Source organism: Balaenoptera borealis (assembly GCF_965194805.1).
Source record: "Balaenoptera borealis genome assembly, chromosome: 13".
Lineage (NCBI taxonomy): Eukaryota > Metazoa > Chordata > Mammalia > Artiodactyla > Balaenopteridae > Balaenoptera > Balaenoptera borealis.
Genome location: NC_138870.1, coordinates 59,641,380 through 59,653,487, shown reverse-complemented (window position 1 = coordinate 59,653,487; position 12,108 = coordinate 59,641,380). Strand labels below are relative to the sequence as shown.

General features: G+C 37.5%; 1 protein-coding gene across 2 annotated transcripts in view; it reads left to right on the top strand.

Moving 5' to 3' along the window:
- Nucleotides 1-12,108, top strand: part of PTPRR (protein tyrosine phosphatase receptor type R) — a 260,447-nt gene that overhangs the window by 138,081 nt on the left and 110,258 nt on the right. For both annotated transcript variants that reach the window (XM_082351633.1, XM_082351634.1), the window contains exons 4-5: nt 3,171-3,326; nt 10,129-10,239. In XM_082351633.1, the coding sequence (XP_082207759.1) occupies nt 3,171-3,326; nt 10,129-10,239 (267 nt within the window). The remainder of the gene's footprint in view (nt 1-3,170; nt 3,327-10,128; nt 10,240-12,108) is intronic.

Genomic DNA, 12,108 nt, shown 5'->3' with positions numbered 1-12,108 from the left:
TTTTGTAAAAAACCATACCTATCTGTTTACATATTGTCTAAGGTTTCTTTCACACTACAGTGGCAGAGTTGAGTAGTTGCAACAGATTGTCTGTCTAAATTAAAAGCTAAAATATTTGCTATCTGGCCCATTACAGAAAAAGTTTGTCAACCTTCTCGTAGTTCAAGACTAGCTATCCTGGTAGGTATGAATAGAAGGGCCCAAAATACTTGTCTCACCAACCGGATACTACTCCCAAAATATTCTCCCTAAGACGGAAACCTTCTGTATCAGGTAAGGCACTGTCTCCAGACAGCATCTATTAAAATCCCTTCAAGTATATCAGGATGAGGGACTTCCCTGGTGGCGCAGTGGTTAAGAATTTGCCTGCCAGTGCAGGGGACACGGGCTCAATCCTTTGTCCAGGAAGATCCCCACGTGCCGCGGAGCAACTAAGAACGTGCGTCACAGCTACTGAGCCTGCACTCTAGAGCCCACGAGCCACAACTACTGAAGCCTGCGTGCCTAGAGCCCGTGCTCCGCGACAAGAGAAGCCACTGCAATGAGAAGCCCATGCACCGCAACGAAGAGTAGCCCCCGCTCGCCGCAACTAGAGAAAGCCCGCACACAGCAATGAAGACCCAACGCAGCCAAAAATAAATAAATAAATAACTTTTTAAGAAAACATATATCAAGATGAAGGATGGTGAACACATAGGCAGAGGATTTTGAATAAAGAATAAAGAAGGGCTTCCCTGGTGGCGCAGTGGTTGAGAGTCTGCCTGCCAGTGCAGGGGACACGGGTTCGAGCCCTGGTCTGGGAAGATCCCACATGCCGCGGAGCAACTGGGCCCGTGAGCCACGACTACTGAGCCTGCGCGTCTGGAGCCTGTGCTCCGCAACAAGAGAGGCCGCGACAGTGAGAGGCCCGCGCACCGCGATGAAGAGTGGCCCCCACTTGCCGCAACTGGAGAGAGCCCTCACACAGAAACGAAGACCCAACACAGCCAAAAATAAATAAATAAATTTAAAAAAAAGAATAAAGAAGAACCATGCTTAAGGACAGCAGTCCAAGTACAATGCAGGAATAGCCTTGAAAAAGTCGAGAGAAAACTTGGATGGGTATGAAGGAAGCCCAAAGGACCTTTTGTATAAGGCTCACTTTAGACCGATCTATCACCCACATCCCTTCTTTCCCCCTTCTCCTCAGTGTTTAGGGACCTTGATATCATTCAACTACATATTCCCATCTGCACTTGAAGGTGGGTGTGAGCAAAGACAAAGAAAGGCAAATTCAAATCTTACGACTTTCTCTTTGTAAAAAGCTAATTATCCGAGGTTCCTGTGAAAAAGGACTTTAGAATCATTTTACAGTTTTAAAATTGTTCTTAATTTCCCCTGCGTTAGAAACTTAAGCAAGGATTTCTTGTTCTCCTTGCCTTCAATCCTTATGCTCCTGCTTGAGTTCAGTTTTACACTGCATCAACACCTGCATTTCCCGCTATGGAGAAGAATTTGCTTTTATTTTGGTTTAGAATTTTTGTTTCTTTTCATTTTTTTTGTGTGGAGGGTGAATTGTTTTCGTCCCCATAATAACTTTTGTTCTGTGAGTCAACTATTTTCTGGGACTAAATAAGTTTTAAAAAAAACAAAGTTTTTAACTCAATAGCACAGAAGAAGAAATACAGCATTTCCCATTATCATGAAAGAGTGAAATAGGTTATTTATATCCAGAGTGTACCTTGCTCAAGTGAGAAGTGAGGTATTATAGATGTCTTAGATCTAGATCTAGATTTTATATATATACTCAGATATCTTAGATATACTTTTACGTATATAGATTTAAAGAGCGTAATAGCTCTTTGAGAGGATAAAAGAGGGATTTGCCACACCCAGAGAGGGATATGCATATCCTCAGAGAATGTTAGTAGCATTTATGCATGTCTATTTCTAAGAGTAGTTCTTATAATAGTTTAAGTTATGATGATACCTGAGGCAGCAGAGTACGGTGATTAAGAGCTTTAGTGCTTTGGAGACAGACACAGAATTCTACTCCATTTCCAGCTTGGCCATGTCCCAGCTCTATGACCTAAGGCAAGCTACTTAATGTTCCTTCATTTACAAAATGAAATAACTTAATACCTCTGGCCTGGAGATAACAGATTTAAGGCACATGGGAGCATGACAAGCCCAAAACAAGTGCTCTCTTCCTACTATTGTTGTTATTAGGTCATAAACTATTTAAATTATTATAAACATGTTTCACATCAGTATTATGCAATATTTACTCATTGTCTGTTGTTCACTGCAAACATGGAAACATTTTTCCTGGATGACTAGTAGTACTCCATTTTATACGTGGCTGAACTTCTGATAAATTGCATTAAAAAAACTTTCTAAAAAAAAAAAAGAAAGAAAATTTTCTAGCAGGAGAGAACTCCATGTATCAAAAAGAAAAGACTAACAACAATTTTCTTCTATAAGTGCTTTGTATAAGTTGTCAAAGAGAATCTATCAAAGGCAGTGTCATTTTTGTGTAGTGTTTGTTTTTTATGGGTTTGTGGCATGTCAGCCATTTAAGGTAAGAAATCCTCTCTCTCTGTTTCAGGTAATGAGGTCATACTAATAGGAAAGTAACATGATATCATTGCATAACATTGTTTCTACCAAACAATAGATCTTAAAAGTGTGACATATTTAAGGTGAAGAACAGGATCAGGGAAGCAACTTCAAAGACAGCATCACCTTCCTTAGTCCAGCCTTCACATTAATACAATTTATAAAAAAAAAAATACATGGGGTGGTGATGTCTAATAATTGTACTGTTAAATCAGGTTTTACTTAATTCATTTGATTTTTAAATGCTTCTTTAAACACAATTACTCAGGAAACATCTGAACAATATATCTCAAAAATTACAATACCGAATGGAAAATAAATCAGCATCGAATGAAATATAAAATTACAAAGCTAGAGGTGTCAACTAATTGAAAGAAGGCCATTTGAAGATTTTGGGCTTTGGGCTGCTAATATTAAGTGTACCAGGAATACCTAATAAAGGTGATCTCCAAGATGTCTTTTAGGATTCTAAAGCTCTGATTTTCTTTAATGTTTCTAGAAGAAAGGCAAAAATATTTCCCAAAGTTGTTTAAAATGTCTATTAACATATACAAATAATCTGCTTTTACTAGGGAAAGAAGAACAGTGTTGAACTATTTGTGTCTCCCATAAACCGAAAAGCAGGAATTTCTGATGCTCTGCCATCTGAAGAAGTGCTGCGTTCACTTAATATCAATGTTTTGCATCAAAGTTTATCCCAGTTTGGAATTACAGAAGTCTCCCCTGAGGTAGGCTGTTTCATGGAATATTTCATTTAAAAATTTGCACAGTTAGCGTGACATGACCCAATTCTAGGAGGCTTTGAGTTGAAAGCTGTTTATCGTGTGTTATTTGATAATATAAAAATCTCCCTAAGGGTCAAAATTCTCTGATTTCACACTGTATATGTTTCTTCCTTAAGGAAGTTCATTTTCATATGAAAGCTTCACTTTTTGACACTTTCTTCTCCAATCTTTATGGCCTTATAATTTATTTTGACTTATCCAACGAATTGTCCAGGATAAAAGCCACTTAGGTATATTTGTCAATTGATTGCTTTTACTGAATTTTACTGAATTTGGGGTGTCCCCCAAAACACCCTCAAATCTTTCCTTCTCAGCAGGTTTACTCCTCATTGCCTTCATTGTCAAAATGGTCCCTTTTTTCCACTACCTTGGGATTAATTTGAAATGTGATTTTTCTTTTGCTGAGGAACCCAGTCTTAAGAACTATGAATATCTCCTTCATAGTGCTTTCTAAATTCGGCACTTTTCAGATTTCCCCCACCACTCCAATACTCTCATTCCCGAATAAATCCAGCCTCTTTTTTACTTCACCTACTCCGTCCCACTCCAAACTTGCTAGAATGAGCATCACCCCAAACATATGTAATTAAATTCACAGAATCAAAGAATTAGACCTTGAGGGAACACATGCGAACATTTTAAAGACACAGAAAGTCAGGCCCGTAGAAATTAAGTGATTTCATCAAGGTGACAAAGCAAATGAGGTATAAAGCAATATTTAAAATCTAGACACCTTATTCCTAGTCTATTTCCCTTTGCAGTAAAACACACTGCCTCTCATTACAGCAAGTGCCACAGGTATGGTATAAAAAGCTTTGGTACAAGATTGAGCTTGAATCCCAAAGCCAGCACTTAAAATGTGTGAGACCTTGGGTGATTTAATACCTGTGAGATTAAGTCTGTCTTTACATAGTATCAGCCACTCTGAGCCTCAGTTTCTTCGTATCCTAAATGAGTATAGAAAAAGGAAGGAAGGAAGGAAAAAAGTAAGGGAGGGATGGAAGAAGGGAGGAAGAAAGGAAGGAAGGAAGGAAAAAAAGAAGGAAGGGAGGAAGGAAAAGAAAGGAAAAGGAAAGGAAAAATGGGTAGAGTCCTTATCTTATAAACTTGAAATATGAATAAAATTTTTAAATTTAAAAAAAATACATGGAAATCTTCACAAAGAGCAGGCACTGAACAAATGTAATTTGACTGCAGAATGAAAATGTATTTCATCATTGAACCACGACTGTAATAACAACCTCCAACTGGTCTTCCTGCATTTAGTGTTGCTTCCCTCCCTGCTCTCTCTGCTGCCAACCCCAGCTCACACATGCACGTGCACATGCACACGTGCACACGTGCACACAGTGTTTTCTTTCTTGCCACCAGAGTACTCTTTCTAAAAGCAAATCTGGCCATGCCCTCCTAATGTCATGACTCTTCTTTGGCTTCCTAAATCCTGCAGAATCAAGTCTGGATTTCTTAATATGGTATATGGTTCTTTGTGTGCTGAGTTTATCATTGTTGAACAGCACTCTCTTAGTTTATGCTTCAGCCATTCCAAACTTAATAGGCACCAGGACACCCCACACCATTTCTTCCCCCCATGCCTGTGTGTGTGTTGGTCCATCTGTGCACCTTTCATGTTTCAAGATCAGTCTACTGTATAGTGAAGCCTTCCCTCGTACCTCCACAGATGTGGGTGCTGGCTTTGTGTTCTCATTGAGCTAAGTACAAAAACCCCTTACCCCGTGTTGGCCTTCATGTCCATCTCTGCACTGTCGTTCCTTGAGAGCATTTCATTTCATTTTATCTGTGTCTTCAGTGCCTTCGTTCAGGGCCTGGCATACAATAGGCGTAGAAATAGCCAAGCGCTGGGCTAGGTGGTGTCCAAAGTCAGAAAAATAAATGAGTAAGCAAACAAACACAAAAACAAATAAAATAAGATTTTTGCTTTCAATGAGTTCTAATAAGGCAACAAGAGACAAGCAGATAAGGAAAACACAGGGCTATGATAACATAACCGCACTGTGCCGTGGGAGTTTTGAGGAAGCAGAGGTCACTTCACGCTTCAGAGAGACCAGGAGAAAGGTCAACATGAGCTTAAACACCCTGACCCCTCCCCAGCACTCCTTGCATGTGACTCTGAAGGGGCTCCCTTTTGGACATCAAAGCAAACTCCGTGCCCAGAGTTCAAGCCCCTCACACACTGACTTGCACACATCTTGCTCCGGACAATTCTTCTTTAAAATTTAAAAAGACCATTAGATTAATTTATTCTGCTTCCCATAAGCTTTCAGTGAATAATATAAGCATTTCGTCCTGTTGCTTTATTCTGAGTTTAAATGCCATTCTGAAGGCTTTAGGAATATGGCAGCTTAGTGAGTCATCCAGATTTACGGACCAAGAGAAGCTCACCATACCAAAAAATTAATTAAACTCAAGTATTTGGGGGTCCTCCAACACACCTCAGCCTGGTGAAGACAAGGAGCTTAGCCTGAATGCCTGTCACAGAACTATTAGCCCTCAATAGACCATAGGTCTGTATTGCACTTGAATAATGAAAGTGTGTTTGATGATCAAGATATGATATTTTCTTATAAAATTATGGGAATCTAAAAATCTAGGAAATCTAGAATCTAGAAACTATTGTATTACAGGAGACTGGGAAGTATTTTAATTGGATATAAGGAGCATTTCATCAGGGACTGGTGTATTGTTTGAGCGTTTTGTTCTGGCACTTCTGGAATGGGCCCAGCGGTACCCTCTGATCGGAAGCTCTAACTGCAGACAGGAGAGAGCCGTCTGCAGTGTGCACAGGCCCTCAGAGGGGGCTTCAGACACATACAGTCCAAGAGGCTCTGCAAAAGCATTTGTTGATAGTTGTTTAAGCTGATAGGTATTCTGTGAGTTTCCCCACTTCTTTATTCATCATTTGTGGTAAATGTGTAATAACTGCTTATGCCTCGACCCAGTCTTTCACATTTCTATCCCCAAATTATAGCTCTGTTATGGTAACATGTTTATTACCAGAACAAAAAAAGGAATATTGGTATTTTGGATTTTCATCCTTTACATGGATTACAGAACATGGTGAATGCTGTCTCGAAGCATCTCTTCCTACACTTTTATTAATTACTTTCAGGGAAGGGTGTGTTTTTTGTTGTTGCCATTTCTTTATTTGCTTGATTTTATTTAAATCAGAAACGACTCTTGGGAAACAAAGACAATTACCAAATAGAGATTTCCTTTCGCTTATTCATCTATTTTTATTTCAAATTTAAGTTTCTTGAGAGACAAAGACATTATTTCTTTTATATATTTATATATGGTACCTAGAACATTGGAGGACCTCAAATATTATTTTATAATAAGATGCTCCTAAAAATTAAAAACCAGACTTCCTCTTGCCTAATAAGTTAAATCTCAGGGAAATAGAATTAAATGCATCGTTTTAGTTTCTATTTTTAGATGTTTTTACAAAATTCAATGTCTATTGAAGCAGTACATTCTGCAATGATAGTGAAAAAAAATGATTTAGGATTTTGTTGTTGTTCAGTTGCAAATTACCACAGTTTCACAGGTCTTATGTTTCAAAGGAGGAAGTTACCTTCTTTAAATAACAGGACAATGTACTGACTGATACTTTCATGGCATGTTTACAAAGAGAAAAAAAATCATACCAAATAAATATAAATCATAATCCACGAGTTTAGTGATTGTTCCTTTAAACATTAGCCAGCAGTCTAAAGAATTATATAGTCCTAGCCATGCAGTGCGGAGGAGGAATACAATCAATGCTAATTAACATGGGTCAGATCTCTCAGACCGAATTGTTTACCTTGTGCGTGATACAGTGGAAGTTTGGCATTTATCTAACAAAACCATATTGTTGTAGGATACAACTCACTTATCTGCCTAAATCAATTAATTAACCAGCTAATTTATAACATTTCCACTTTATTCTTATTCTGTGTGCTCCATCTCTCTAAAGAGATGTAGCTCTGAAAGTCTCTGTATCATCTCTCCCAGCATTTGGGGTCAGAATTGGTTTTAAAAAAAGAAAAGAAAAGAAAACTATAGTACATCAAATTATTAAACAGGATATAGAGAAGCCATTGCTATCGGTACCGGAAACTGCCCAAATTTTATACAATCAAACAAAACAATACCCAGCAGCTTCTTTCACTGCCACAAAGTTAAAGGGAAAGTGATATTGTTGTGACATAAGACGTTAAGATGATACAGTGCACTGGTTTTGACCCAGCCATAGAGCCTCTGAATTATTGAACCCTCAGTCCCCTGTCAAAATGTAAAAGGCATCACATTAACCTTATACAAAGGTTAGATTGGAGAGTCTTGTGAATTACAATCTTATGACTTGTGGGATCTTAAGTACAAACTTTTCCATTTATTACCCTGCCCTTATCAAGGTTTTTAGATCTCTGTACAAATATAGTAGTGCTCAGCAGGACTAGCATGACTCAGAAGGAAATCTATTTACCAAGAAAGTGCAGTGGCTAAGTTCTAAGAGTTCAAAACATGTGTCTTTCTAACTGGGGGCGGGGGATGGAGGGGTGGGAGGTTAATTCCTCCATCATTACTGCTTTGGTTAAAAGAGAAAACAAAATAGATTTGTCTTAAGCAGAAAGGAACATGTTGGTATTCCAGGAGGTGTGGAACTATAGTAGGAAAAAAAAGAAATGAACCAAATCAGGTTAGGAACACAAAATCGCTTTCCACCCACCTAACCACTCCTTTTTTAATTCAAATTTTACATGAACTAAAGCTCAGATCCTCACACTTAAATTTGACAAGTTTATGCTGCCTACTTGAAGGCTTAAGTGGTTTGCTTTTATAGCAAGCAATAGATGCTATTTATTTGCCTGCAAAAAAACTCATTTCCATATTTATATTTGATTTCTACAAGAGTTTTCTATTAGTTTCCAGCTATGTGTACAGAGGCATTGGAATAAAATATGATCTGGCTAAGGTCAATGAGTAAAAGACAAGTTGTCACTTGAACCCAAGATTTCCTTTTCAAGACATATTGGTTTCTACTCATTTCATCAAGCAAGTATTTTCAGATTCTCCATCAACTTACCATTTATGTATTTTAAAAACATGCATAAATCATTTCTTGCATCTATAAATGTGTCTATGTCTTAAAGAAGGCAAGATATTACAGTGAGCATATCTATATTTTACAAGCAAAGGAAATGGAAACTCAACTACTTCAAGCAATAGAGGTCTTCCTCACATAGTTATTGTAACCACAATTGAACTCAAAGATCCTTTCCATTCTGTTTTGTTCAACTCCCCACCAAGACTCGCTTGAGTTTCAGGATTAAAGTTTTCATAAAATATTTTTCAAGGCAAATATTTCTTTTTGTCTAGTTTACAAATGTGGAATGCATTTTTTTTTTTAAGTCTTGAAAAATAATTAACAATGATTTCCAAGTTCAGACACCTACAAGAACAGGTTTTGCTGAAGGCTTTTTTTTTTTTTTTTCTTTTTGAGACAACTACTATTTATTTCTCATGACTCTGTAGGTTGACTAGGATCAGCTGGGTGGTTCTTCTTTTCCACATAGTATAGGCTGAAGTCATCCCTGGGGTTACATTAAGCTGGGAATTCATCTGATGCTGGAATGCACAAGATGACCTCTCATTCTCCAGGGCCACTCTCCATGTGGCCTTTCATCATTCACTATCATGCTTCTCAAGGCTTTCTTAATCATTAGAGACATCGCAACCAAAAGGGGAAAAAGCAGACTCCAACAAAATGTAATTTTAGATGAGTGGGAGCATTTGACTTGATTTAGCCTTTATATTCTTTTCCTAATTGTGGACCATTTGGTTTCAAGGTCAATTTTCTTTAACCATAAATCTATAAATTTCACTGAATTATTAAATTTTACTGCATTATTATAAGATGTGATTTTAGTAGATGTGCTTTTTTAAAAAGAATGGGTAAAATAAAACTAAACCACTCATTCACATGTTATTCATGCTTTTTCTCTACCCTTCCACCCCTCAAATAGTAAGCTAAGTAAATAAACAAAGAAAGAAATAAATTAAAGTAAAACTATTTTCCCTTTTAGTGCCAAATAATTCTGGACATGCTGGTGTTCCCTGTTGCTTTAAATAAAATATAAAATCCTAACAATTTATGTGGTTAAAGTGGTACATTAATCAGATTTTGACAAAATAGACTGCATTTTTAAAAAAAGATTTCATAAAAGAAAAAAAAAAAACACGAAAGAAGGCAATATGCCGACATTGTTGCTCTGTTTATTGATGCATCATGAGATTTTGTTTGCACCTGTTTCACTTCTGTTTAAAAGCTGAGAGCAGTATTACAGCACATAAAGCAGGGTGTTGATGTTATGGGAGGAGCCTGAAAGCAGATTAAGGAGAGCTTCATAAACAATTTCCTCAGCACAGAAAAGAACAGAACTCTCTCACCTGTGAACCAGGTAGTTTCCAAGAGAGACCTTGAGGGACACTCACAAAGCCTAGGGCCCGATATGCCATGTCGGGCATGCTTCCTCCTGTACAGGAGATAAAATAGCATCTTAATGTATAAGAACGGCAATCCAATGTCTTAGATCAGATTGAGAAGCAGCTCTGGCAGCGGGGGATGTAGGTGTGTTCTACTACACTGAATGGAATCAAGCTAAAAATATGTTTAGTGTCTGATAAGAACGCCAGTCTCCTCAAGCTCTCATTTAACATCGGACTTTCTGTTTTGCTTTCAAAGAAAAATGTTTTACAAGGGCAGCATGAAGCGGACAAAATCTGGAGCAAAGAAGGATTTTATGCTGTTGTCATTTTTCTCAGCATATTTGTTATTATAGTAACGTGTTTGATGGTAAGTTTGCTTCTTTATATATTTTATCCTTTACTGAGCCCACTGCTTAATATTATTGGATATATTGCCATTCAAAAGAATGTTGAAAAGACTGAGAACAGAAGCAAGACTATGACCCTGTTAGGTTGGGAATATTTCACATCTGACAGCAGAGTGATAGCTAAAGGAAAACCTACGGAATTATGGATTCTGACTTGCTGAATAAGACTGTAATTGCACTGAGGCTTTTCGTGACTTGATCAACCCTGAGAACGAAGTTTTAGAAAGTGATTTACCGAGGTCACTGAAATCCTCAAAGTCATTTAAGTCTCATGGGTACACTTTGGACTTGCTTTATTTCTTCTTTTATATTATCTTTATGCAACTTGGGAAAAATTTTAAAAAGAAATATGTCTTGGGGCAAGCTTACTTCTTAATGAGCAAAAATAAGGTTTTCTTATTTTTAAAGGGCCTTGAAAGTAATATATGAAATTCCAGGCATGAAAAGGAGACAATTATAGGCTAAAGGGCTAAACAATCCATAATCAACTAATTTTTTAGGTGAATGAATAATGTAAAGGTATGAAAGTATATACTGCAAATAGCTCTGTAAATTACAAATTATAGATATGAAGACTTTAAAAGTAGATTTCATATTAAAAACATAGAACCCCAAATAAACCTAAACACACTAGACTAGGCAGTGCTCTTCGGTACTAAATGAGTTAACAGTTACCTTTCCAATAGAATGATAAGATTTTCCTATTCTTTTGAAAATTCTGTGATATAACTTAAAATATTTGAAGTTTACAGATGGGTTTTAATATCTTTTCTTCCTGTGTGCTATGTTCTTTTTAATTTTGCACATTTTAAAAAATATTCCTTCCTTAGTTTTTAAAAGCCCCCCCCCCAAAGACATCATGCTAATTATTCTTCCCGCAACCAACAGTGTTGCTAAGTGTCTTAACGGATTTTGTTTATTTCTGCTCCTCCTCCTGGAAGAGGTTTATGTTAGAAAGATTAGGGCCCCGTTTGGAAAACAGAGGCTGAGTGGGTCTCAACTTGAAGGATATAAAACAATTAAGGCCTTGAATAGGGTGAAGATGGGCATATTTATTAGAATCTAAAATACAGAAAGTAGCAAGCTCCCATTCACCCTAAAGTTTCTATCATCATGAATTTAGAGGCATCTCCTATGGGCCAGGCACTAAGAGAGAAGATTTCTAAAAATTGTGACAATATCGACAAAAGAATAATTTAAGAATTGAGTAAGAAAACGGATTTTTACGTCTTAAATAGTGGAGATTAAGGGTAAAGAATTTTAATGAAAGTTGGAGGTTTTATGGAAATTTTGGCAGAGACCTCTGGGCATTTTTTAGGTAGAGAGGGTGTGGTTCCTTGTTACGGTTAATTGTGTTTTGAAATATGTGGTTCTTCTTTTTTAAATAAAGGAAATCTCAAGTGTTGTCCTCCCTCTCATAAGTCACAATTAGGGTATTTTTCTGCTTGGAACGTTGGAAGGAAGGGGAGGCTAGAAAGGGATACAGAGTGATAAAAATGGAGATTATTCAGGGAGTAAATACGTAACAATTCAGAAGAGCAAAGGCAAGGAGGAAAGTGGGAAAGCAGATTCCCAAGCAGCTGGTGAGTCCTAGAGGGCTGAGAGAGGCAGAGCAGAGGTTGCCATTCAACTTGTTAGATATGCTCCAGATTCTGCATCTCCAACTCAGGGAGCGCCCCTGTATCCACCATGACTGGATGAACTCCTGCCTGACATACTGATCGCGAGTAGTAATAGGACTTGTAGTAGCCACACCCTCACCTACCTGGGGCCAGGGAACAACTAACTCTTCCTTTTCCAGTGTCTGCAAAACATCCATGTAAAATTCA